Below are 26,173 nucleotides of genomic sequence, written 5' to 3' on the forward strand. Positions count from 1 at the left end.
AAATGGCTTCTGAGCTTTGCAGCAGTAAGTAAAATAAAGGAGAGGGAACTATAGGTGATGTACAGCTTTCTCCCATGCCCATCTCTCATGTTTTGTTAGGGTAACAGCCCTGGAATACCCATGTGATAATTATGTGGCTCACCAATAAATCCTAAGTGTAAGTTATGTACCTAAGGCCCTGAGCTATAATAAAATTTTAGTGAATTTCACACTTACAGCCAGTTTCAGACTATCCCGTTGAGTTGCCTGAGCCTTTTGATTCTGCTTTAGCCTATCTTTTGACAGATTTATTTCTTGTTACGCTCTCCCCTGGTAGGCAATAGCCATGGACATGGGTGACAAAATTCTCATGTGTCCATTTTGCTATTTGTAAGTAGGTATGGCTCCTGAAGTTAAAATATATTGAAAATCAAATTTTCTAAAATTGCAGTTTTTCAGTTCTCAGAATGTTTGTTCCTGATTATCATGGGTATAATGATTCATGCCTATTCTACCTTCAGATGTCATTATTTAATTTAGTAAAATAACCTGAGTAAGTTTAATCTCAGAAGAGCTACGTGACAGAATTTGAAAGCTAGCAGAGACAGGACTGAAATACCTCCTCCTCAATTAGGTGTTTTCCCTAAGTAAACCGTTCGGTTCTTTGAGATATTTATTTTCCATATTATGAACTCAGGCTTTAGAAAGGCAGCTAGTTTTAGGAATATTTAGAGGGCTAGAATGACATTGTCTAATGGCTGTTTGGTGTTGGGGGAGACAGCATGGAATTTTGAACTGTGAGTTGAAGGTATCATTTATCAGAACCACTGGAACATGTTTGGAAAGACCTGAGAAGTTAATAAAGATTTAATGTCAGCTCTTATGAAAACAGCTTAACATATTGTTACGAACGCTATTTCTTTTTCAACTACCTTCACCATTACTATTGTACCCCAGGCCTAAATCATCACGGGGTAGGAATCAAAGGTGAATATATGGTTTTGCCCAGGAAAGTTTTATTTAACCTATGGAATAGCCCAACTGTTGGCCATACTAACTGGTTTCTCTGGTATTTGTAGGGGATCGATGACATCACTGGTGAACCATTGGTCCAGCAGGAAGATGACAAACCTGAAGCAGTTGCTGCCAGACTAAGACAGTACAAGGACGTGGCAAAACCAGTCATTGAATTATACAAGTGAGTGTGCTTCAGTGTTTCCATGGCAGATGGCCAGCCAGAAAGGTGTGACTCCTCTAGGGAAGGACATTGGGCTGCAGTGGGGTAGTGTTTCTTTAAGCTTGATAAACCCAAAAGGCCCAGTACCTCTCAGATGAAAGTCATATGAAATGCTGGCATTGTACGTGGGAGACAATGCCTGGTACTTTTATGCTGAAACTCTTATAAGGACCAAAACCTGATCATCTCTGTCTGCTTGATTGTAAAACTGCATCTAGACTTTTCATTTTTCTCTTAAGGGACTGAAATAATGGCTTACATTTTGATACTCCCATATGTAAATATCTGACTTGGGTAGAAGATTAGAAGGGACTTTTGGCCCCGACATGTCTGGAGGGTGTTTAAACAAAGAAGAGCTAAAACTACAGATTGCAAATTCACACGGCTACGGAGGCAAGGCAGTTATTGGAAATGAGTGTCAAACCTGGTGGGGGACTTGTCAAGCTGGGCTGTTGAGTGACAGTTGAACTGGACAGCTTCCTCTGTTTCTCCAGCCAATTATCACCCCAGAGACACTCAGGCTCAGTGTGACCAGTGATCCCTGTTTTTCAAGAGAAGCAGAAATCAGGCTCTCTCTGTGGAAGAAAATCCCAATTTTAATTTTTTAATTTAATTTTTTAATTTTTATTTTTTTTACACAACACTTACAGCTTTATTGATAGGGGATAGCCATTATGCCAGAATTCAGCCATCATTATACAACCTCATTTCCCATCTAAAATAAATGAGAATATATTTTACTTTCAATGGGACATACTGGCAAAGTGCCAAGAATTAAAGACTAACCTTAAAGTCTTAATTTCATACTTCAAATATCACAAAAAGCAGTGATTCCCAAAACCATGAAAGCATAATGAAATAACTACACAGAAAAAAAGGACATTTAACTCATTTCATGCTTTCTTAATTTTATATAGTGAAAACGGACATATTTATAACTTCAGCATACTTCGTAAAATCATTATTCATCGGAAATAGACAAATGTTTACAAAGAACATTTAACTTAAATTTCATAGTTGCTTATAAAAAAGACACTTGAAAGATTGACCTAGATAAAGAAATGAGTCTTGTCAAGAGATGGTAAACTGTAAATATAAAATATACCACAATGTTAAAAACCTCATAGTGTTCTATAGGAAAATCTCTAAAGATAACTTAATCTTTCAGGGGAAAAAGTATTTAGCATTACAAATTTAAAATGCAAATTTTATATATGAATTCAGTAAGGAATACATTTAAACCTTACATTGCCACATAATCATCTATTCTGTGGAAAACAATAAAACTTATGTACTTTTTGAACATGTGTACATCAAAACCAAAAGGTTAATTTTTACTTTTTCCTTTATTGGCAACTTTGATGCATTTTTAAGTTTTGGTTCCCAGAGGGCATTTTTTACAAATCTTGAAGCTGCCCCCCTGTCCAGCTTGCCAGCCTTTTTCTTGTCTGTTATTTCCTTGACTCTGTTCACGTATACTCTGATTCTTTCTAATTCTTGCTTTACTGGATGTTGCTTAGGATTGATTCCCTGAGTTGCCAAATAAACCCAAAACACTGAATTTAATGTGTAAGTAGAAACTAAATCCACTTTTCGCTTGTTCGAATGGGTCCAACTCTGCAACAACTCATTTCTAGAAACAGACATCATGGTCTTCAGCGTCTCATCCACAGCACCAATGGAATTCTGAAACGTTGATAAGTACCATGAATTTCTACAAGATAGTCTTCATTAATTTCTTCGCCTGCCGTTATGACCAACTCACAGGCCTTCCACTCCTGCCTACCTGAAATCAGTCAGCGGCGGTGACGTCAGTGGTGCACCGGCTCTCCCCAGTTTTCATATTGTCAACAAGTTAAAAAAATTTAAACGCATGGAAGCCAAACAAACCCTATATGTGGACTGCATTCAGGACAGCAGTATACAGCCTCTGCTATAATCAATTTCTGACCTTGTACCCCCCGAATAAGTTAGCAACCCTGTAGATATGAGGTTTCTGATCATATTATTAGGACACATCTTGTATTTCATGAACTATTGTAAGTAATAAAGGTTTTAGAGTAGCAAGGATTGTCAGTGATTTGCTTTTTAAATGTGTATATTGAGGCAGATTTGGGGTTGTCCCTATAATGTTATTCTTTGATATGTTTTTATTATGTATTTATTTTTTTAAGGTTTTTTTTTTGTTTTTGATGTGGACCATTTTTTACAGTCTTTATTGAATTTGTTACAATATTGCTTCTGTTTTACGTTTTGGTTTTTTGGCCCCGAACCATGTGTGATCTTAGCTCCCCGACCAGGGATCAAACCCTCACCCCACTGCATTGGAAGGCGAAGTCTTAACCACTGGACCGCCAGGGAAGTCCCCTTTAATATGTTTTTAAAGGGGAGAAGAAAAGGTGACACGATGGCAAGCTTGCCAGAATTAGTGGGGGTGTTGATACATTTGTAGGGGCTGTTTTGGCACTCAGTGATGTGTGATATAGACAATGAGATTGTGCTTATATTATGCCCGGGATCTTCTTCTGCTCTAATATCATGTCAAAAGGAAACCTAAAATGCTTTGTATGTTGGACTTTGTTTTTCAGGAGCCGAGGCGTACTCCACCAATTTTCCGGAACGGAGACTAACAAAATCTGGCCCTATGTTTACACACTTTTCTCGAACAAGATCACCCCTATTCAGTCCAAAGAAGCCTACTGAGCCCGCCCAGTGGAAGAACCAGGAAGATATGGTCATCCATTCAATTGTGTGTGTAGTGTTGGTGCCATGTCCCAATTAGCAGCCGGCTGAGATAGCTTGCAGCATCTTTTCTAGTTTAAATGGTGAACTGCTATGAACACTAGTGAATAGAAAGAGTTAATGAAGAGGCTCTTCTCTGCCTTTCTAAAAGAGGGGCTACCTGCACATGTTTAAGATGTCCCTGCACATGTCTCAAGTCCTTCCCAAGAAAGAAGGCAAGTACAGGCTGGATTTCAAGTGGTGTATAACCCAAGCTCTAGCTGATTTTCGACAGCTGTGGTGTTGCCACAGTGGCCTTTTCACACGTGATGGTGGGGGGTCCCTGGTTCTCCCCAGCCCCCAAAGGCTGTTGAACCATAGCACCAGGAGGCCTGAGAATGCCAAGGGCTGTAGCTGCCTTTGTCCCAGGTTCTCTGGTATGTGCCCTCCTGGTGACAGTGGGATTGAAGCTAAGCTCTCGGTGGTTGCTTCTCTGGCCTTGAGTCACTCTCCACGATTCATTTTTTTCTGTTAGGAATGACGCCTTCTCTCTGCATCCATACTCCATAGAATCTCTCCTTTCCAGACATCCTGGAATGAAGGATTTGGCTTTTACTACTTTTATTAGACATCTGTTTTCTCCCTTCCTAGACTATTAAGTAATGCAGATTGTTACTGCTTTTATCCCTCTCAAATTCCTTTCTAAGAGCTGAGAGCTAGGGGACTGTGTTGAATCTCTTTATGCACCAGGAACTGAGCTATGTGGAGGGTCTATTTAAACTGCTGGTCTGACTCTCATGGGTTGACACTGCTCCTTTCTTTTATTGTGGCAAAATAAAACCCTCAGAGTCTTTAGGGAACCCTCAAAAACTGGCAAATATTCACCTCCATAAATGTTAAAAGATCATATCATATCTTATGTATAGAAGTAAATAAGACCATATGGAATTACTGGACTAAATGAATAGTTTAGCTTTTTAGTCAAGACAAAAAAAAATGTATTTTGAAAATGCTGCTAAATATTGAATGCTGACAGTGTTTTTCTCCTGTGAGTGACCCAAGCATATTATAAATAGTTGGTGAAGGGAATGGAGCCTGTGGGGTTGAGGAAAACGTTGCACTAGCCATGCCTAGACTGATGATGACAGGTTTACGATGATGGGATTTGACAAAAATCGTAATTTTTTATTCTATTCCAAAGATGCTTTCTATAGGGTGGCCATTAAGTCTAGAAATATAAATCGTACCATTTTGTCATTCACTGAAATGTAGTATCAATAAACCATTTATTTAAGGATTTGCCTGGTTTCCAGACTTGGTGGCCATCTTTTATAATTCTTGCTCTCCTCTGGGAAGGACAATGAAATTTATTCCTGTTGCCTTAAAAATAGATATTCCTCTTCATGCATCGTGGTTGTCCCCAGGGAGGGTCCTTTACTATTCCTGGGAGTGACTTTTGTCTAACTCTTCATACTGGTGAGAAAACAAAAGAAGCCTATTTCAGCATAGGTGGTGTTGAAACACGTTATTTATTTTCCGAAGATGTCGCAGTGAATCCACAGTCAGTTCACTGACCCATGGCTTCTGTATGGTAGCCGTACATCTTCCTTACAAATACTTCCCCCACTCTTGCCAGTCCCTCTCCCTTTGTCCCTTCATGTGAATGTTCTTTGGCTACCTTGGTGGAAACACAGAGCAGTTTCCTCCTTATCCTCTGAATCAAAGTGAAATAAGATTATTTACTTTTTAGGTTCATGCATTTAAAATGCCCAGTTCAGGTATTTGAAACATCAGTGCATGATAGTGACTTTTTAGAAGAGTCGTGTTTGAATGCCAATTGATGGGGATAGGGTGGAAATCAGACATGCAGATACAGCTCAGGTTTCCTGGGGAATCAGGCAAAGAGAAAAACAAGTCTGCTCTGAGGAAAATTGCTTCTGCCATGGAGACAATTTCCACAAAGTGGGAAAAGTAGAAAGTTAAGGTTATTACATGGATCATTCAGAAGAGGAAAGTGTGTGCTTTTTTGGAAGCGGAAAAATCTTCAGACCTCTTTCTTCACTTCTCTCAGTGTTTAGCAGATGTTCCAGTGTAACCACTGGCTTTGGAGTTTTTGAAAGAGGCATGGGAAACGGCCTAGGTGGCCCCTGACCCCATATACTCTGCTCCTCCATCCTTCCCTCCCTTCTCCCTTCCAGCAAAATAGACACTTAGTGCCAGCGTCTCAACACTGTGCTGTTTCTGAGGTTGCCCTGCAGTTGAGGGCAATCACCTTTGCTAGGTGAGACCAATAAAAGCCAAACACTGTTTCTGTGGGCTTTGAAAGATGATGCTTGTTTCATGTTCAGTGGCCTAAAAAATCTGTTTCTGGTTTTCTTCAACAAAGTCTAGTTTTTCCTTCAGTGATTTTGTAAAAAAAAAAAAAAATTTTCTTGAAAATATTTTGACAAAGGTAAAATTAAAGGGATATCTTTCTTTAGTTTTCCTTCTACTGCCACACATGAGGTTCCATAACAGTTAGGCAAAAAAGAGTAGTTTGGATGGTTTCTAAGATTCCTACGTGTCCCCACCTTCTGTGATTCTAGCCGGCTCTGCGTTCATTTTGCTTTCCACTATCCTGACCGGCTTCCTGCTTACTTGGAACTTGAAAATATTGCTGTGTTTGATACACTCTAACACTAAAGCAAGCATATACTAGGTACCATTTATTGAAGGCCTACTGAGTGCTATGTACAGTTTTAGGACCTTTACAAACATCTCATTTAATCTTTCCAGCATCCTTTGAGATAGGCACGATTCCATGTTTATAAACAAAGAAGGCGAGGGTCAGAAAAGCAAAGCATCTTGCCCTGGCTCCTGCTGCCAGTGCACAGTGTAGACAGGACTCAAACCCAGGTTTTCCTGACTCTGCTCCTGGATGTTAACTACCTGTGTCCTGTCCCAAGCAAGGCAGGGCACTGAGCTGCTTGGTTTTGCTTATATTTCCAAGGGGCCTCACGTCAAAAATAGCAGAATTCACTATGGTGACATTCAGCTCTGTATGGGACTGTTCCCTTTTTTTTTTTTAATGTTTTTTTCTTTTGCTTAAGCAAAGGAAGCTGCTAGAGGAGAGTCTGAGCCCTTGATCCTCCATAACTACTCATTTATAAATAAAATGAAAGGCTGTCAAAGTAGGCTTGGGTCCAGGCTAATCTGTGGCAGAGGCAAGCTCATGGTCTTCACCTACCCTTTCGGTGTCCATGGTATTGTGCCCCTGAAGGGACCTTTATGCTTGAGCCACCCCAGCCGTGGTGCTCACACACAGGCCTGGACTCGTGCAAGTTCACCAGACGCGACTCACTTTGCTTCCCTGACATCAGAACAAATCCCTCCCTCACTCCCACCCCGAGACAAGGCCCTGATAGTAACTGATCTTCCCTAAAGGGCTAGCAGGTGAACAAATGGTGACTGAGCCCCTAATACCCTTGACTTTTTATACTATCTTCCCTGTATGACATTACACATTAACATGATCCTGAATGCCAAATCCACACCTCTGTCCACGCTCGGATGTGGTGGCAGTGCTTATCATGCACAGTTCTGGCAGAAATGGGATATTGGCTTCCTGTCTCACCTTCCTTCCACGGGGTCACTCCTGGCATCCTCCAGCAGCCCAGCTCCACCCAGGCTGTGCCCCTCTCTTTGGTAGGGAAGGGGAAAAGGTAAGAATAGGCATAGGTGACAGAGGATTCTTGGGAGAGAGGTGATGCTGTGGCCTTTTCTGCCATTAATAGGTTGTTGACAGGATAAATTTAGATAGAAAGATGCCTATATATAAACCCATAAATAGGGTTTTCGTAAAATTTAGTTCACTGGGACCTGAGTTCAATATCTGACTTTGGCTATTCGTTTAAAGAGGTCTTACCATCTGCTGGGGGTGGGGAGTGTCTCTGCCCAAATCATAAAGTCAGCAGATTTCCAAATATGTTAAGGTATCAGCATATTCTTGGTAGTTACTGTTTATTGGTACTCGGTGCTAAGTGTACTGCATCCATTGTGTAATGAAATCCTCCACAATTACCCTATGTAATAGATAGTATTATCTCAATGATCTTGCCTCCTTGTATTTAAAACCTGAAATAATCCTGTCTACTTAACCTTTTCCTTTACCTATAGGGATTAATCAGGAAATTCAAAAAGGCCTTTTTTGTACGTTTCTGTAGTTTGAGCTCCCTGTTTTCATGAATAGGTAAAACAATATATTTGCTCCCACCTGGAATCCTTGCTTTTGGCTCTGGTGCTGAGACAGGAAATGGGCACTGGGTGGGTCCTGGTGGTAGTTGCACACTGTATATACAGAGGGCATGTGTCTCATCTGTACTCTGCTGGGTCACAGGATCTCGGGAGGCATTTGTATCTACCTGATGAATTTCATTTCTTTTCATTTAATAGACAATATCTTTTCTCACTGCAGTAGTTTTACCAGAAAGGCAATTCATAAGACAGAGTTGTATTCGTAGTATGAATTGCTTTCTCTCTATTCCCCTCCATTTTCAGTACTCCTTGTCTGTTTGGTGTTTCAAAAGAAGAACCCAGTAGCAGAGACTTCTTTTAATAAGGGAATGTGGTCTGGTCCTAAGTTATCGTCCCTTTCCATAAATAACTGACCCAGTCTGGTTTCCAGATGAAAAGTGTGCAAGACCCAGGTGTCGGGGAGCCATGAAGCTGTATTTCAACTATGAGGAAAAATCTGCTTCCTGCATCTGTTGAGACATAATTACAATTGTTGAGAAATGCCGGACCTTATCTTTCTTTTAACAAGTTGCACAGTTCTTGCCAAAATAAATGCCATTATCTGTATGCTTCAGGGAATTCCCTAAATTGGTGTGTGTGTGTGTGTGTGTATGTGTGTGTATGTGAGAGAGAGAGAGAGAGAGAGAGAGAATATTCATTCCTTCTTTGGTGATAATTAGGCTAGTCCAGAAAGCACAGTGTTAATTCTTGACCTAAAAGATTTCCTGTTTAAACACATGTCAAAGAGCAGCGCACCTTAAAGATTCTCCCTGGGGTTGATGTGTGTCTAACTTCATTTCATAAAACCTTTCTTTTCTTCATTTAAAGCTTTGGATATAAAGTCAGAAATGTGTTAAATAAAAACAATGTTTTGTGTTTAATTTAGAGAAGAATAAAGGGAAGAAAAACAAAAACTCAGTCTTTATGTAAGCTCCAGGGTGTCAGGGCTTAGAGGGCTTTTCTAGTTTTATGAGAATTTATACTACTGATTTTTATATGTTCTTGTTTTTGAGATGAATAGATCTCGGGAAATTGTTGAGTTACAATGACATTTCACTATGATCCCTCTCGCGCTTAAATCAGTTCTCTAACCTAATGACGACTTGTCTCTGGTTTACTGTCCTGTGAGATGTCAGCTCCATTTTCCCAGAAGTCGTGTGTTTACGATGAGTCAGTGCTTTTCCTCAGTGTGAAAGTTGTCGGCCCTCTTGATTTTGGTGTATGTGCTTAATTCAAAGATTCTAAACCTGTAGTCTAATCTGTACATGCTCTCTTAACTGTTAATTGTGTTATTGATTTTATCTTGCTTGAAGATCGATTCATACTTTTTAATTTGATAGAAATAAAGTTTTTTTTTTCTGCTTATTACTAGTGAGTTCATTTAACATTTCTGTAGCTTTTTACACTTGGCAATGTACATCTTCACAGGTATTCTCATTTATGCCACTCTGCAACCACCCCATTATCAACAGTGTTTTCTCCAATTTGTAGATGGGGAAAATAGGGAACATGGTGTTCGCTGGATAAGGCGACAGTTGGTGGCAGAGTGAGATCCTGAAACCAAGAGTTATGACCCCGAGTCTCATTTTCTTGTCTGTTCATCATGTTGCCTTACTTTGTTTACCCTCAAGCTCCTTATTTTCCAGCACTTTATTCTTAACATATTTTCATGGACCTTCTTTAGTTAATTCTTAAAACAGCTGGATGATGTGAGCAGATCCCATCATCCCATCCAACACAGATCACATCCTACAGATTAGGAGACTGGATCAGAATATGTGAATACGTGACTCTAAGGTCCTAGAGTCCCGGCTTACTCAGTAGAAGCAGAACCCCCAGGCCTGTCTGGTGGGAGCTCGAGGCGTGGAGGAAATACAGCCTCTGCAGGAGAAGCTCCCTGTGGCAGGGAGAGTGGCAAGCGCCCTGGCTTCTCCCAACCTCATCTTCTCCTGCCTCCTAAAGGGCCTTCCGTTAGCTGCAGCCAATCAGAAGCCAGCTGACACAGGCCCTGTGGCAGGGAGAAGGGCAAACGCCCAGGCTTCCGTGGCCCTGAAAGGTGAACTGGACACGATGGCAATGTGGGAGATTGTTTTCAAGTTCAAACCATTCACCTTTCAGGAGGATTTTTACATCTCTGCCCCATTGGCTTCATGCTTGGGTATGTGATGTGCTTTAGCCACTGGGCTGTGAGCAGAAATGAAGGTGCCGCTTCTGAGCAGAAGCCTTGGGAGCCAGAACATGGGCACCCATCTCTCTGTAACGAGACTGGCAGCCCTTATGGGGCTTTTCTTTTACCTGAATTCTGAGGTGAAGACTTGGAGGAGCTCTGCAGCCAGTCCATGATGGACGAGCAGTGTGCATGAAAAACAAACCTTTATTTTTATAAGCCACTACGATTTGGGTGGAGTTTGGTACCATAGCATAATTCATCCCAACCTGACTGATAGAAATGGGTCCGAGATGAGTGTGTCATCCAGTTATAACTTTCTCTTAGCAACACTGTTAGGCTGTGGGGCTGCAGAGATGAATAAGACCCAGTTTTTGTCCTTGACCTCCTTACAGTCTCCTGGAGGGGATGGACACGATTAAACAACTACACGTAACTGTTGGAGTTAATCACTGGATTACACTTGACAGAATATAGGTGGAGTGACTCTTGGCTGGCTAAGTAGAGACCAAGGGAGAGTTAATATTTGAGCTGAGTGATGCAGGAAAAAGGGAACCCAGGCCAAGGGGGATGGGATCCGTATGGACGTATAAGCATGTATGCCAGGTGGAGACCAGGACTGGGGAGATAAAGGTAAGATCAAGTTGCATTGACCTGGTCTTAAAATTTGCAATAGACAGTACAGACCCTGCTGGGAAGTGACTTATCCGATTTGCATGATAAAATTGTAATTGTACTACAGGTCTGAACTAAGATGTAGGGTTCACCAAAAAGGAATGGTTGGATTATAACGAATGCCTCCAGGGGAGAGTTAAATGCCTCCAAGGGAGAAGTCAGGAACAAAAATGAGTGAAACGAGAGTGAGGGGAGGTGGTGTGGAGCGGCAGGGTCTGTGAGGAACTGCGGGACACTGCTTTTGCTGAAAGGGGAGCCACTGTGTGAAACCTTTTTTTTTTAATTAATTTTTTTGGGAGTAGAGTTGCCTTACAATGTCGTGTTAGCTTCTACTGCACAGCAAAATGAATCAGCCATACATAGACATATATTCCCTTGAAACCTTATTTTTAAATGTTGGCAATTTAAACGTTAGAAAACATTGCACGGGCCAAACAGCGTATCATTTTAAGCTGGTGTGGGACTTCTGGATCAGAGGCACTCAGGAGGTAGGAATGAGGGTCTTAGTCTAGATATCTATGAAGTGAGGGGGTAGGATATGTAAGGGTAAGGCACTATGAAGTGGACGATTTTCTAATTTTGATGACCAAAAGAAATGCATAGTTATGTAGAATTTTGCTTTATCAGAGAACACCACCTGTTTAAATAAATCACTCGAGTTTTTTCTCCCAGAGGTCGACTGGGTATGATTTTCGCCATATTCATTTCAGCCACTGAATAAGTAAGCAACCAATAATTAAAGGAAAACCATACCCATACTTGAGGGAACCTACCTAAACTAGTTATGTTGTATATGCGTTTTATATATGTGTGTGTAAATAGAATTATATATGTATATGTGTGTACATATATGCATATGTTACAGAAGATAACAGTTACAGTTTACTGAAGGTTCACTCTGTGGTGGCAGGCAATGGGCCAAGCATTGTATACCAGTTATAGATGATGAACCTCAGGCTTAGAGAAATTAAATAATTTGCTCAAGACCACCTATTCAGTAAGTGGTAGAATGAAGACTGCAACTCCAGTGCTCACTTACGATTATTCAGCTATTCTTCCTCATTCTGACTCTCACTACCCAAAGACCCAGAAGGACCACAATTAAGTGCCCTGCAATCAAGGCATCTTTGGCCTTGGGCAGGACTTGCAGGAGTCAGGGTGGAGAGCCTTGCCACTTGGAGGTGACTAGGACCTGAGCAGTGTTGCGTTTCTCCTGTGACCAGCTTTTCTCCTAGCCAGTATCCTAGCGCCAGTCCCTTTAACAAGGCAAGAAGACCTCCCATGGAGAGATTAGGTCTCATATCCCATCAGGCGTTGCCATCTTGCACCCCCATTCTAAGTCCATGCACCCTGAGCAAATGATTCCCTGCCAAGGAGGAATCAGGGATACAAAAAGGAATGGTCCATATCCAGATTAGTCAAGACAGATCAGCCACTCTCTTCACAAAATGGCCCAAATACACTGACCACTCTAGATCCACTATGTTATATTCCATCAACCACCCTGGGTGCACTGACCATCTCAGACTACTCCGGACATGTTGACCTCCAAGATGTACCCTGGGCACATTGATCATATGCACTCAGCACAATATGGAAGCCTTCTATCAGCCCAGCAGGGTCAGGGAGAAGGGGGTACAGGCTAACATTGCTTAAAGACCTGAATGAACCATCTTCCATATTTTATCTGTATATAAAAAAAAAAAAACTGTTGTGTTTCCCCCATATGAAGCCAATAAAACAGCCCAATTATTTAGTGTTCATATGAAAACCTTACCTAAAAATTTATAAATGTTGGTATCTATCAATAGAGGTTAGATGGTGAGGGCTCTTTGAAGATGACATGCCTCAATCTTACTGTTTCTACATGTCTTCCCCAAACTATAGAGATCAAGGAAAGCAAACAAAATCACAATTAACTCGCCACATAACACAATTATATCTACTACATAACCAGGAAACAGAAGACTGCAAACTCGCATTGCATTTGAGTGGAGAAATAAATATCTGTAATTAGTAGCATGGAGCCCATGTGGAAATGGAGAGTGAGGCAGGGATTATTTGGAAAAAGAAGAGTGCAGTGGCATCCCAGAGAGTCCCACACTAAGTGGAAAAATACTGAGGACAGCCATGCTGGATTAGAGACCTCACTAATGGGGGAAAGAAGGGGCTTGAAGGTACATGGGTCTAAATGTTTCTAAACATGTATGAAGAGGTGTAGCTTCTGGGAGAGAACAAGGAGCTTGGAAGGAGGAGATATCTCTTGGAGAGTTAGTGACGAAGAGGGAAGAATAAAAAAGTTGGTGGAAATTAAGTTTTTCTAAACTCTCCCTAATCATCCTTCCTTATCCCATAGAGCCTCTTCGTTAAAGAAATTGTATTTCACTGTACCAACTGAAGAGGGCACTCTTGAACTAAGAAACTAGTAAGTCACTCAAATCCTTCAACCTTATCCGTAGAAACATCTGGTCCAGAAAAATCCAAAAGTCTTGAAAATGAACAGGTGAAAGCAGCCAACATCCACACAAAGTCACTTTCAAAAGGAAATAGAGAATCAAAAATCTTCAGCTGATGAAAACACCCAAGACCCAACCTTAAACCAGAAGAAACTGTAGTACAACACTCCAACATGAATCATATATTGTTAGACAAGGCATAAAAGTTATGAAAAAACATCACAAATCAGTAATTCACAAATGCAAAAGAGAAGTGGGCACAAAAAAAGGTGTGAAATAAGAATTGGCTGAATGCAGAAAAGAAAGTGATTGAAATGACAATGATCTCCAAAATGAGGACTAAATTACAAGATGTACAACAGGGAATAGATTCAACAAAGTATGCAAAGGAGATATGGAAAAGTGAAATGAAAATTTCCATGAGGATGAAACAAAATAAGAAAAAGTGAGAAGCTCAGAAAGAAAATAATGGCTATAGAAGATAGACAAAGAAGACCTAATACACCTATAACTGATTCTGTAAAGAAGAAAAACAAATAATAAAGCCAATGTTTAAAGCTATAATTCAATAAAAACTTACCAATAAATAAATAAATAAATCCTGAATGTATATATTGAAAAGGACACTGTATATTGAAAGTTACACTGTGGAACTTTGAAAATTGACTCAGAATAGTCAACTTTAAGGCATATTCTTATATGTCCAGGAAAACTCCTCTAAGCCTTCAGGCAAAAAGACCAAGTGATTCAATGTACAAACCAAACCAACAATGGCACAATATTTTCAAGGAAAGAAAGCGTGAACCAAGGATTTCATATCTAGCCAAGCTGGCCTTCAGTTATCAAGGAGATGTGGCAAAAAAAGAGAGAAAGTTTACAGTTGATGACTCTGGGTGAAGGGCACCAGGGGTAGTATTCTTTTAACTTTTCTACAGATGGGAAAAATTTTAATTACTAAGTTGCAAAAAAATTTTAACTTTAAAAATGTATTGACTATTTTGAGTATTTACTGATTTCTTAATTCCTCCCTCTCCCCAGCCCCTGGTAACCACTAATCTACTTTCTGTCTATGGACTTGCCTGTTCTGGACATTCCATGTAAATGGAACAATATATGTGGCCTTTTTTGCTTGGCTCTTTCACTTAGCATCATGTTTTTAAGGTTCATCCATGTTGTAGCATGGGTCAGTACTTCATTCCTTTTCATGGGTGAATAATATTCTATTATATAGGATATACCACATTTTGTTCATCCAGTCATCACTTGGGTTGTTTCCACTTTTTGGCTATTATGAATAACGCTGCTATGAACATTTGTGTACAAGTTTTTGTGTGGACATACGTTTTTAATTCCCTCGATTATATACTTAAAACTTAAGTTCCTGGGACAAACGTATGGATACCAAGGGAGAAAGGGGGCGGTGGGATGAATTGGGAGATTGGGATTGATATATATACATTATTGATACTATGTATAAAATAGATAACTAATGAGAACCTACTGTATAGCACAGGGAACTCTACTCAATGCTCTGTGGTGACCTAAATGAGAAGGAAATCCAAAAAATAGCGCATATATGTATACGTATAGCTGATTCACTTTGCTGTACAGCATAAACTAACACAATATTGTAAAGCAACTATACTCCAAAAAAAAAAGAAAAGAATTAAGTTCCTGGGTCATATGGTAACCCTATGTTTAACTTTTTAAGGAATGGCCAAACTGTTTTCCAAAGTGGCTGTTACCATTTTACATTCTCACCAGCAATGAGTTCCAGTGGGTTCCAATTTCTTCACACTCTTGCCAACACTTGCTATTGTGTCTTTTTTATTATAGCCATTCTTGTGGATGTGATCTTACTGTGATTTTGATTTACATTTCCCTAATGATGTCAAGCATCTTTTCATATTTCATTATTGGCCATTTGTACGTCTTCTTTGAAGAAATGTCTATTTAAATAATTTGCCCATTTAAAAACTGGATTATTGGGCTTCCCTGGTGGCACAGTGTTTGAGAATCTGCCTGCTAATGCAGGGGACACGGGTTCGAGCCCTGATCTGGGAGGATCCCACATGCCGCGGAGCAACTAGGCCCGTGAGCCACAACTACTGAGCCTGCACGTCTGGAGCCTGTGCTCTGCAACGAGAGGCCATGATAGTGAGAGGCCCGTGCACCGCGATGAAGAGTGGCCCCCGCTCGCCGCAACTAGAGGAAGCCCTCGCACAGAAACGAAGACCCAACACAGCCAAAAATAAATAAATAAATAAATAAATAAATAAATAAATAAATAAATAATTTTTAAAAAACTGGGTTATTTGTCTTCTTATTGTTGAGTTGTAAGAGTTCTTTATATACTGCATACTAGACTTTAATCAGATATAAGATTTGTAATATTTTCTCCCATTGTATGGGTTGTTTTTTTCACTTTTTTGATAGTGTCTTTTGAAGCACAACAGTTTTTAATTTTGATGAAGTGCAGTTTACCTAATTTTTCTTTTGTTGTTTGTGTTTTGGTGTCATATCTAAGAAACCATTACCTAATCCACAGTTCAAAAAGATTTATCCCTATGTTTTCTTCTAAGAATTTTATAATTCTTACATTTAGGTCTTTGATCTAAATATTATGAGTTAATTTTTGTATATGGCATAAGGTAGGGGCTCCAATTCCTCTGCATGTGGATATGCAATTGTCCAGCAACATTTGTTGGAATGACTATTCTTTCTTCGTTGAGTTGTCTTCGTACCTTTGTTGAAAATCAACGGACTATAGATATATGGTTTTATTTCTGGGCTCAATTCTCTCCTATTGATCTATATGTCTATACTTATGCCAGTACTACACAGTCTTTTTTTTTTAATTTTTTAAAAATTTATTTATTTTATTTATTTTTGGCTGTGTTGGGTCTTCGTTGCCGTGCATGGGCTTTCTCTAGTTGCAGTGAGCAGGGGCTACTCTTTGTTGTGGTGCACAGGCTTCTCATTTGCGGTGGCTTCTCTTGTTGCGGAGCATGGGCTATAGGCGTGTAGTAGTTGTGGCGTGTGTGCTCAGTAGTTGTGGCTTGCAGGCTCTAGAGCGCAGGCTCAGTAGTTGTGGTGCAGGGGCTTAGTTGCTCTGTGGCATGTGGCATCTTCCCAGACCAGGGCTCGAACCCGTGTCCCCTGCATTGGCAGGTGGATTCTTAACCACTGCACCACCAGCGAAGCCCACTACACGGTCTTTTTTTTTTTCTATACCTAAAGTTAAATTCTGTTTTGAGAACCATTCCTCCCAGGTCATAGAAACTTTTTATTTATTTATTTTTTTACACAGCAGGTTTTTATTAGTTATCTATTTTATACATATTAGTGTATATATGTCAATCCCAATCTCCCAATTCATCCCCCCCCACACTACTTTCCCCTCTTTGTGTCCATACATTTGTTCTCTACATCTGTGTCTCTATTTCTGCCTTGCAAACCGGTTCAACACACTCTTGATTACTGTAGATTTGCAGTACATTTTGAAATAGAAAATGTGAGTCTCTAAACTTTTTTTTTTTTCTTTAATTTTTATTGGAGTATAGTTGATGAGTCTCCAACTTTGATCTTCTCTTTCAGGAATGTTTTGGCTCTTCTGGGTCCCTTGAATTTCCATTTGAATTTTAGGATCAGCTTTTCAATTTCTGCAAAAAATGACAGCTGGGATTTTGCTAGAGATTGTATTTAATCTGTAGATCCATTCGGGGAGTATGGCCATTTTAGCAATATTAAGTCTTCCAATCCATGACCATGTGATGCATTTCTATTTATTTAATTCTTCTCCAGTTTCTTTCACTGATATTTTGTAGCTTTTGGTGTACAAGTCTTTTGCTATTTTTTTAAAAAATTATTTCTAGATAAAAGAATTATTTATTCTTTTAATGTTATTGTAACATTGGAATTGTTTTCTTAATTTCATTTTCAGATTGTTTTTTGCTAGTACAGCTATACAATTAATTTTTGTATATTGATGTTGTGTCCTGACATCTTGCTAAATGCCTTTTTTAGCTCTCATAATTATTCTTTCTCACGCTCAAATCATCCCAAATTTGGCAAGTAAGATCCTTTTCAAGTTGTTCTTGTTTCTTTTTGACATGGTTCCATTGGTGACTGAACACTTACTTGATTGTTGGCATAAGATTTCACAGTGTCATCTTGTACTTTCCCTTCTAAGACCTGGAATTAGTCATTTCTCCACAGAGCTCTGGTCTCTTTTAGTGGGGTAGTAGGATATTTAGAAACCACGAAGATCTTGGCACCAAGTATGCTCATTGTTATTGTGGTAACATTAGATAGAATTAAGAAATATATAAATTTTAAGTTATAAGTTCATACTGATATTTCTAATTCCAATTTAATCATTACAGAATTTTTCCATACCCTCTTTTATTTTATATCTTTCTCTCAGACTGAAAATCTTATTTCCTATTCACATTAATATATTTATTTATTTGCTTTATCCCAGTGCTACTCCCAGTGTTATATAAATCAACTCATTTTGTTCTTCAGAAATTAGGATGTTTTTCTTCTAAAAAATTGTTAGTCCAGTTCAATAGTGTGCTTAGAGGCCTAGTTGGTTTACATCTGGTTCTAGCTCTTTATTTTCTTGAAGACCACTAGCAGTTGGCTGACTGGCAGTTGGCTGTTGATTTTTGTATGTTAGCTTTATTTTCTGCTATCTTAAGGAATTCCTTTATTATTTCTTTGTTATAGTATTGATTCTGTTGGGTCTTTCATGTATAATACCTGTACATAGAAACAGTTTTACTTATTTTCCACTTTTTAGTTCTAATTGTTTTCTCTTGACTGACTGCATTGGCTAATATTTCCAATACAGTGTTAAGTAGTAGTGGAGACAATGGCAACCTTATCTTGTTTCTAGCCTTAGACTCATGTTTCTCCATAAATAAGCCTTCTTAAATTTCCTCCATTTCAAAAGTTAGCTATGTTCCTTTCATTGAGTCTTTCCTAAGAAGTTTTAATTATGTATCTATGTCATATTCCATCGATTTATGTTTTTGTCTTTATTATCTCCTTCCTTGTGGTTTCTTGGTTCAGTTTGTTGGGTTTTTATTTTTCCTAGCTGTTTAAGTTGAGAATTTAATTCATTTATATTCATTCTATTATTTTTATACATGTTTAAGACTGTGAATTTCCCTCTGATTATTGTCATAGCAATATCTCACAAATTCTGAGATGCAATGTTTTCATTATAGTATTTACTTTGTATTCTCTTCACACAAAGGCTGTTTAATAGTTTTTCTTTTAAATTTCTATGTGGAAGGGGTTTTGATTTTTAATTTTGATATTAATTTCTAGTAGTATTGCATTGTGGTCAAAAATTTTTTGGTATGATTTCTACTTTATGGAACTTTTGAATATTCTTTTGTGAAGTTTTGTGACTCTCCATGAATTCTTGAAAAGAAGATATATTCTCTATTATTGCATATCTGCATTTAAGTTATGGACAACTATAAATGAGTTCTGTTATTAAATTCATTAAGTGTTGCATCTGAGAAAAATGAGATTGTTAATCAGGATTACATTGCAATATATTAACATTCTACTCAAAATCTGGTTTGGCTAACCACTTTTTTTTTGTTAGAAGTTTGTACTTCCTCAGTTCCTAAGGTGGGATATGTCAGTTGGCCAAAGCTGGAAAGAGGAAGAAAATTTCATATTTTCCAATTACCCTGAAGTGAACAATGAAAAACATTTTTAACTATCAAACTCTCAAGAATTAAAAATACTGATGATATTCAGGATTGTGAGGTTATAATGTAAAGGGAAACATATACTGTCACAGGATATACAAGTTGATAGAGTGACTTTGGAGGGCAAGTTGCTAGTATATATCAATATTAAAAATTCACATGTCCTTTGATTCTATATACTATTTATTTTAAGGAATCCTTCCTACAGAAATACATATGTGCACAAAGCTATATACATAAGAATGTACATTGAAGTCTTGGTTGAAACAGCAAAAACTAGAAACAACCTAAATATCTTACACTAAGGATATGGTTAAGTAATAAATAATAAATCATACTCTATCTTTATGTGGAACACTATGTATTGGAAAAATTGTCAGATATATTCTTAATGAAAAATATAAACAATATGTAGTTTATGATTCCATTTATGTAAAAAATTGTGTGTGTGTGTGTGTATGTGTGTGATGGATAGTAAGTCCATAACTCAGGTGTACAAGACATAGAACTTTTTTTTTTTTGCCCGCACCCCATGGCTTGTGGGATCTTAGTTCCCCAACCAGGGATTGAACCCGAGCCCTTGGCAGTGAAAGCGCCAAGTCCTAACCACTGGAACACCAGGAGATTCCAAAATAGAACTTTAAAAAATTTTTATAATTTTCTCTTATAATTTGGTCTAATTTCTGTTTCTAATCCTCACCACATCAACCTTGTAGATATACTCTCAATGAATTTGAAGTTTCTCATTCCTTTTCTCCAGGGTTGCATCTGAGTTCCAAGGAACTGGGAGATGAGATAGCAATTGGTCCCTCTGATACTCGAGGTCCTTTGTCAACACAAGCATCTGCCAAGATATCCACCTTCGTGATTCTTGGTCATCAGTCACATAGGTGTTTCCATCCTGTCAGCTTAAGATGTTCTTCCTGCTTCTTCTCCATCTTGCCCATGGGCACAGAAATCATTCTTCAGGCCCAGGACTCGTTTTGCTGATCCTTTTCCCTACCACAGCACTGGAATGTCTGAGAGACTGTCTACGGGCAACGTCTCAGGATGCTGCCTCAGAGACAGGCTGCCAAGCCCCTCATTCCAGGACCCTCCAAAATCTGTATCTTCACCTCTTTCTTTCAGACTCCCTGCTCCCCCTCCTCCCAGGGAAACATCCAAGGGTGAGGAGAAGATGAGTGGGCCATCCCTCTGTCCTCAAATCCTCTACTTTTCTTACTTATAGTGTGTATAAACTAAGATTCATCCTCATTCCCGGGGTTTCAGACTTTGGAAAACCAGAGCCAGGGGAAGACCCTCACAGCCCTCATACTTGTTTTTTCTCATCCTTCTCTCAACGAGCACAAAAGAGCCAAGGTTCAAAGTTCAAAATGGGAACTTTGAACCCATTGGTAGGATGTCCAGGTGGCCCCCAGGCAGATCAGCCAGAGGGAAGAACTAAACTAAACTCCATAGGGAAGAACTCATGGCTGATTGGATGTGCAAGCTGCTGACGGGGCAGGACCACCTCTCTATCCCCCGGGGGTCATGCCCTCCGAAGTTCATGGGTCACCAAATTCACGTGGAGAAAACAAAGATCAAGATGGCTTGCAGAATTTTAGGGGACTTTATTGACCTCTTAGTGCATGCCATAGCTTCCCCCCACCCCAAAGGAATCTCAAATCCATATCTTTCCTGTTTCACTTTGTGCCACCTTTTCCATTGCTCACCAAGCTTCACCCATGCAGGTCTTCTCTGTTCCTGCCCAGAATGCACCAAATCTCAGCAGACCATTGTGACTAAGTGTACAAACTCTGGAGCCAGATCGCTGGAGTGCAAATCCTTCCTTTGCCATTTATTAGTAACTTATTAACATTTCTTTGCCTCAGTTTTTTCACTTGTAAAATGAAAATAATAATAGCACTTACCTCATTGGGTTGCCGAAAGGATTAAATGTGTGACTATATGTAATGTACTTAGATCACTACCTGACATATAATAAGTATTATAAAAGTGTTGGTTAGTATTATCAGTAATAGTAGTCCTCCTACATTAAGATTTGCTTCCTATATCTTATATATTTTTCCCCTGGGCAGCTGGTCATCCTGCAGGTCTTGAAGTCCATTCCTTTTCTCAGGGAGAAGTTTCCCTTTCAGTGAGCTTAGTCACCCCCCTCCTCCACCCCCACCATTATATGTTCTAACAGTGCTGGTACGCTGGGCTTTTCCTTCATAGCACTTATTCCACTTGCGTGATTATCTGTTTGGGTAATTGGTTATTTAATGTCTTTCTCCTCCATTAGACTATAAGCTCCTTGAGTAAAAGAACCACAGTTGTTCAGTTGCTCAGAGTTATATCCTAAGGGACTAGTGGGATATTTGTTCAGAGTAGTTGTTTAATGAAAGAAAGAATTCACGAAAAAAAAAAAGAAAGAGAATTCATGGAGGCATGTCAGCATCACAGGATAAGGCAGTGTAATATTTCAAGCCAAGCTCACAGAAGCCAACCCTCTCAAATATTCAAATTGTCAAGTATTCTCCATTTTGTAACACCTTTTACTATCCACCCAGTCTAGTTCTTTCCATCATCATTAATGACCCACAGTTGAAAATAAGAAGCAGAGGTAGTTTTTCATGGAAGAGGGAAACGTAAACCAGCAAATGTAATTGAGAGAAATTCGTCCTTAGAGGTTACATCCAGTGATCTTATTTGCTTTTTGTGGCCCCTTGGGAGATGTTGATATGCAGCTCCAGCTAATCTTCCTTGGAAGTGTCCATCTGGCGTCATGGAAGTGTCCATCTGGCGTCATGTCACCAGGGATACCACTCAGAATTAGATATTTCTGCCTCAGTATGCAGTCTCTTTAGGTGTTATTAGGTAAGAGTATTCTGACTGCTGTAACAAACAACTGCAGAATCTCAATTCTGGACATGACAGAGGTGTTTCTTGCTCACACTGCAGTCCAGTGAGATTGATGGAGGAGCAGGAGAGATTTGTTTCCTGCAGTCATTCAGGGACCCAGGCTCCCTCCATCTGAAAGCTCCACCATACTTCTGGGCTTCAAAATCAGTAACTGGGGCTTCCCTGGTGGCGCAGTGGTTGAGAGTCTGCCTGCCAATGCAGGAGACACGGGTTCGAGCCCTGGTCTGGGAAGATCTCACATGCCGCGGAGCAACTAAGCCCGTGAGCCACAATTACTGAGCCTGCGCGTCTGGAGCCTGTGCTCCGCAACAAGAGAGGCCGCGATAGTGAGAGGCCTGCGCACCGCGATGAAGAGTGGCCCCCGCTTGCCACAGCTAGAGTAAGCCCTCGCACAGAAACGAAGACCCAACACAGCCAAAGATAAATAAAATAAAAATAAATTTAAAAAAAAACCCCCACAAACTTTAAAAGAAATAAAATAAATAAATAAATAATTAAAAAAAAAAATCAGTAACTGGATCTTCAGCTTCCAGTCAGCTGATATGTGAAGAAAGAGAGCTTGGAGGGTTATGTGAAAAGTTTCAGAGGCCAGGCTTCTGAGTGGCTTACATCATTGTTCCCCATTCCCTTGGCCAGACTCAGTCACATGGCCATGACCAACTGCAAGTTAGGCTGGGAAAGTAGTCTAGCAGTGTGCCCAGGAAGAAGAGAAACATGGATATTGGTGAGCACCAGCCATCTCTGTCACAAAAGCAAATTAATACTATGATAACAAAGATACACAGCAAACAAAGGAGGGGTTAAAAACTCCAATTTTAAATATAATTATACCTCAACCGAAAAAAAAAAAAAAGGGGCGTATGTACACATTCTAAGATTTAAAAGCATGCCGGCTTTCCCTGAAGGCATTACACCACAATACTAAGTATTGCAAAGGCACTCTCCAGGAGACCGAAAGATGTGAGGATTGCAGACCCAGCCGGTGAGACTGGTTTGAAATGGCCACCGCTCTCCCATGTGACTGCAGCTGAGTCCCTAGTGGAACCCACCTTATTTCCATTTTCCTATTACTACTCATTTTAAAGCCTCACCAACAGAGTCGGCTTTTTCAGTTGGCCTAAAACTTGGCACTTAATTTTTTCTTTCTTATTATACAAGTTAAGATTCACACACAGAGAGCTTGAAAAAAAGAAAAGAATTAGAAAGACATGAAGAAAAAAATCATTTATCATTACACAATTGGACTGTCATTTTCAAAAAAGTCTCTGACAAGGAGATTGAAGACAGGAGGAGGGACCCCCAAATCACCCTCCCTCAGCCCCCATCAGCCATTCCCATGGCCCTGTCCTTCTCTACTTTAAAGGCTCCCCAACTATGTGTCTGTAGATAACCACTCACCCTGTATTTAATTTCCCCTCCATCAAAGCCTACAGTTAAACTCTGAACCATGGGGCCAACATTTCCAGAAAGATCCCTTGCCCTTTGATAGATTTTCCAGGCTCCACACAATAGTTCTTCTCTAATAGAAAAGAGAGGAATACAAAAACCTTTTGTTACAGCATGTTCTGTGTCATTTAAAAAGGGAGGGTGAGGATTAGCATAATTTGAACATTTGCTTTATGCCAGACAAGCCTAGATGCTTTGTAAATGTAATCTCACATTTCATCTTCAGCATGCCCCTTCGAGACAGATATGAATTTCCCTATTTTGCAGAGGAGAAAACTAAGGCACACAGAGGCTAGTAACTTGCCAAGGGTCGCCCAGAAGTGATCAATTCTGTGACTTTAATCACTCTTCTCCGCTGCTCCTAAATCCCAGATAACATAAGGGGAGACAGGGAAGGAGGATTTCTGGAAAAGCTCCTTGGAAGTGAGGGATGTCTGGGCTATGTGGGGCTGCACATTGAGGTACCGGTCAGAAAACATTTTCTGAAATCCCTGCAGAGGCTGTTTCTTCTCCTAGGCATCCATCCCCTTGGTTCCAGCTTCCGTCCGGTGGTCCCAACCCCCGGGCTGCTGTAACGCCTTCTCCTTCTGCCCTTCCAGCCTAGAGTGGTAGTGACTTTTTTTTTTTTTTAATTTATTTATTTATTTATGGCTGTGTTGGGTCTTCGTTTCTGTGCGAGGGCTTTCTCCAGTTGTGGCAAGTGGGGGCCACTCTTCATCGCGGTGCGCGGGCCTTTCTCTATCGCGGCCCCTCCCGTCGCGGGGCACAGGCTCCAGACGCGCAGGCTCAGTAATTGTGGCTCACGGGCCCAGTTGCTCCGCGGCATGTGGGATCTTCCCAGACCAGGGCTCGAACCCGTGTGCCCTGCATTAGCAGGCAGATTCTCAACCACTGCGCCACCAGGGAAGCCCCGGTAGTGACTTTTTACTCTGACTCTTCTCTGTAATGCCTCATGATCACCACTCCCCTGCAATAAAGTCCCTTTGTTCTGATGTAAACCGCAAACAGAATAAGAATACATTTAATGAGAACGTCTACTTTGCCAAGTCTGTGCCGAGTGCAGAGAATCCTGTGATTAATAAGCCAGGTGTCAGATGCAAAAATGGGAGCTCTAGTCTATGGAGGAAAGACAGATTTTTAAGCACTTATTTTCAATACAATATGAACTTCAGAACTTCAGACTGAAAAATAAGTTTAAAGTAGAGACTGCCCTGAGTTGTTTCCTGTACTAATAATAGTCCTACTGGCATTGCCATTGGGGTAACGTGAAACAGCATCCAGTGGTTCCAAAGGCACCTGAGGTGCCTTTAGGTTATACAGTTTCGTTTACATTCTGGAACTTTCTGTAAGGGAGGGTGAGTAACAGGACACCTCAGGCGTAAAAGAAGACAGACATGGAATTAAATCATGAAGTTTGAAGGATGTGATCTTCACCAATTATCAACCTTCCCATTCTTCTCTCTCTTGAGACACGTGAAAACACACACACACACACACAATTTATTTATTCATTGTGAAAGATGCCATTCTTTTTTATCTGTATCTCTAAATGGACATAGTATTATAACAAGCTCCTCTGTTTAATTTAGCCTATTTGATTCTTTACATATGATAGTAAAACTTATCACAACCCAGTGAGGTAGGTACTATTTACTATCTCCATTTTACAGATGGGGAAACTGAGATTTAGGGAAGTTAGGCAAGTTGGATAAGGTCACACATTTAGTGACAGAGCCAGGATTCACACAGCTCTGCCTAGCTGGAAAGCCTAGGTCCTTTCTATTAGCCCCCTCTCCCCTCACACACTGCACACGCGCGCGCACACACACACACACACACACACACACACACACACACAGTCTTGTATCCCATTGACTTTGAGCACTGCCATTTTTGAATTTCTGGACTTAGCTTTGTAAACACAATGCCATGAATGGAATTCAGGGTTTTGGGAGTCTTTTTTTTTGTCCTATGCCCAATATTTGTTTTGCACTTTTGACATTTGAAAAGAAATTCCATGTTGCTAGTGCTCATGAATGTGCCGCAGGGCACTTGCGTGTTTCTACTTGGGTGGAAGATCTTCTCTCAGGTTGCATTCTTTTCCCATGGGCTCCAGGGACTGCTGGGAAGGCTTCGCACTGGATCTGCCTGGAGCAGGCTGTAACCGTGGGAGCCAGAGACTTCTGGCTGCTTTCAGCTCCAAGCTGGAGGGGTGCCATGAAATCACATGATGTTTGGACTAAAAGGGCAAGCTGAAGAATGTCTCTCTCATCCCACCCTGACCAGTGACGTCTAAGCAGTGAGCAAATGCGCCCCTCCAAGAAGCTACTGTAATCCACTGGATATACCAAACAATAGAAGAAAAGGTGAGTCTCTAAGCCAGGTCGACTGGGGTTACTGATACATAGCAGTATTTCAAAACTAGTGAGAGTTAGGACATGCAGGGAAGGACGGTGGGAAACCCTGGAAGGAAACTTCTAGGTCATCTGGTTAAATCCCATTCATTAATGGGAGTGGAGGTCGTGGTGATTAAAATAGTAAGCCAGGAGGGGAAGGGACATAACCAATATTTTGCAGATGGTCC

At 40.2% G+C, this 26,173-nt stretch overlaps 1 protein-coding gene and 1 pseudogene across 3 annotated transcripts in view; one reads left to right on the top strand and one right to left on the bottom strand.

Annotated features, from left to right (window-relative positions):
• Positions 1–9,574, top strand: part of AK4 (adenylate kinase 4) — a 75,255-nt gene extending 65,681 nt beyond the window's left edge. For all 3 annotated transcript variants that reach the window (XM_057555834.1, XM_057555833.1, XM_007164327.3), the window contains 2 exons: positions 1,059–1,177; positions 3,805–9,574. In XM_057555834.1, the coding sequence (XP_057411817.1) occupies positions 1,059–1,177; positions 3,805–3,919 (234 nt within the window). In that variant the 3' untranslated portion in view covers positions 3,920–9,574. The remainder of the gene's footprint in view (positions 1–1,058; positions 1,178–3,804) is intronic.
• Positions 2,504–3,235, bottom strand: LOC130708936 (nuclear nucleic acid-binding protein C1D-like; annotated as a pseudogene).
• Positions 9,575–26,173: the final 16,599 nt, after the last annotated feature.

This window comes from Balaenoptera acutorostrata, chromosome 1, assembly GCF_949987535.1.
Source record: "Balaenoptera acutorostrata chromosome 1, mBalAcu1.1, whole genome shotgun sequence".
Taxonomy (NCBI): domain Eukaryota; kingdom Metazoa; phylum Chordata; class Mammalia; order Artiodactyla; family Balaenopteridae; genus Balaenoptera; species Balaenoptera acutorostrata.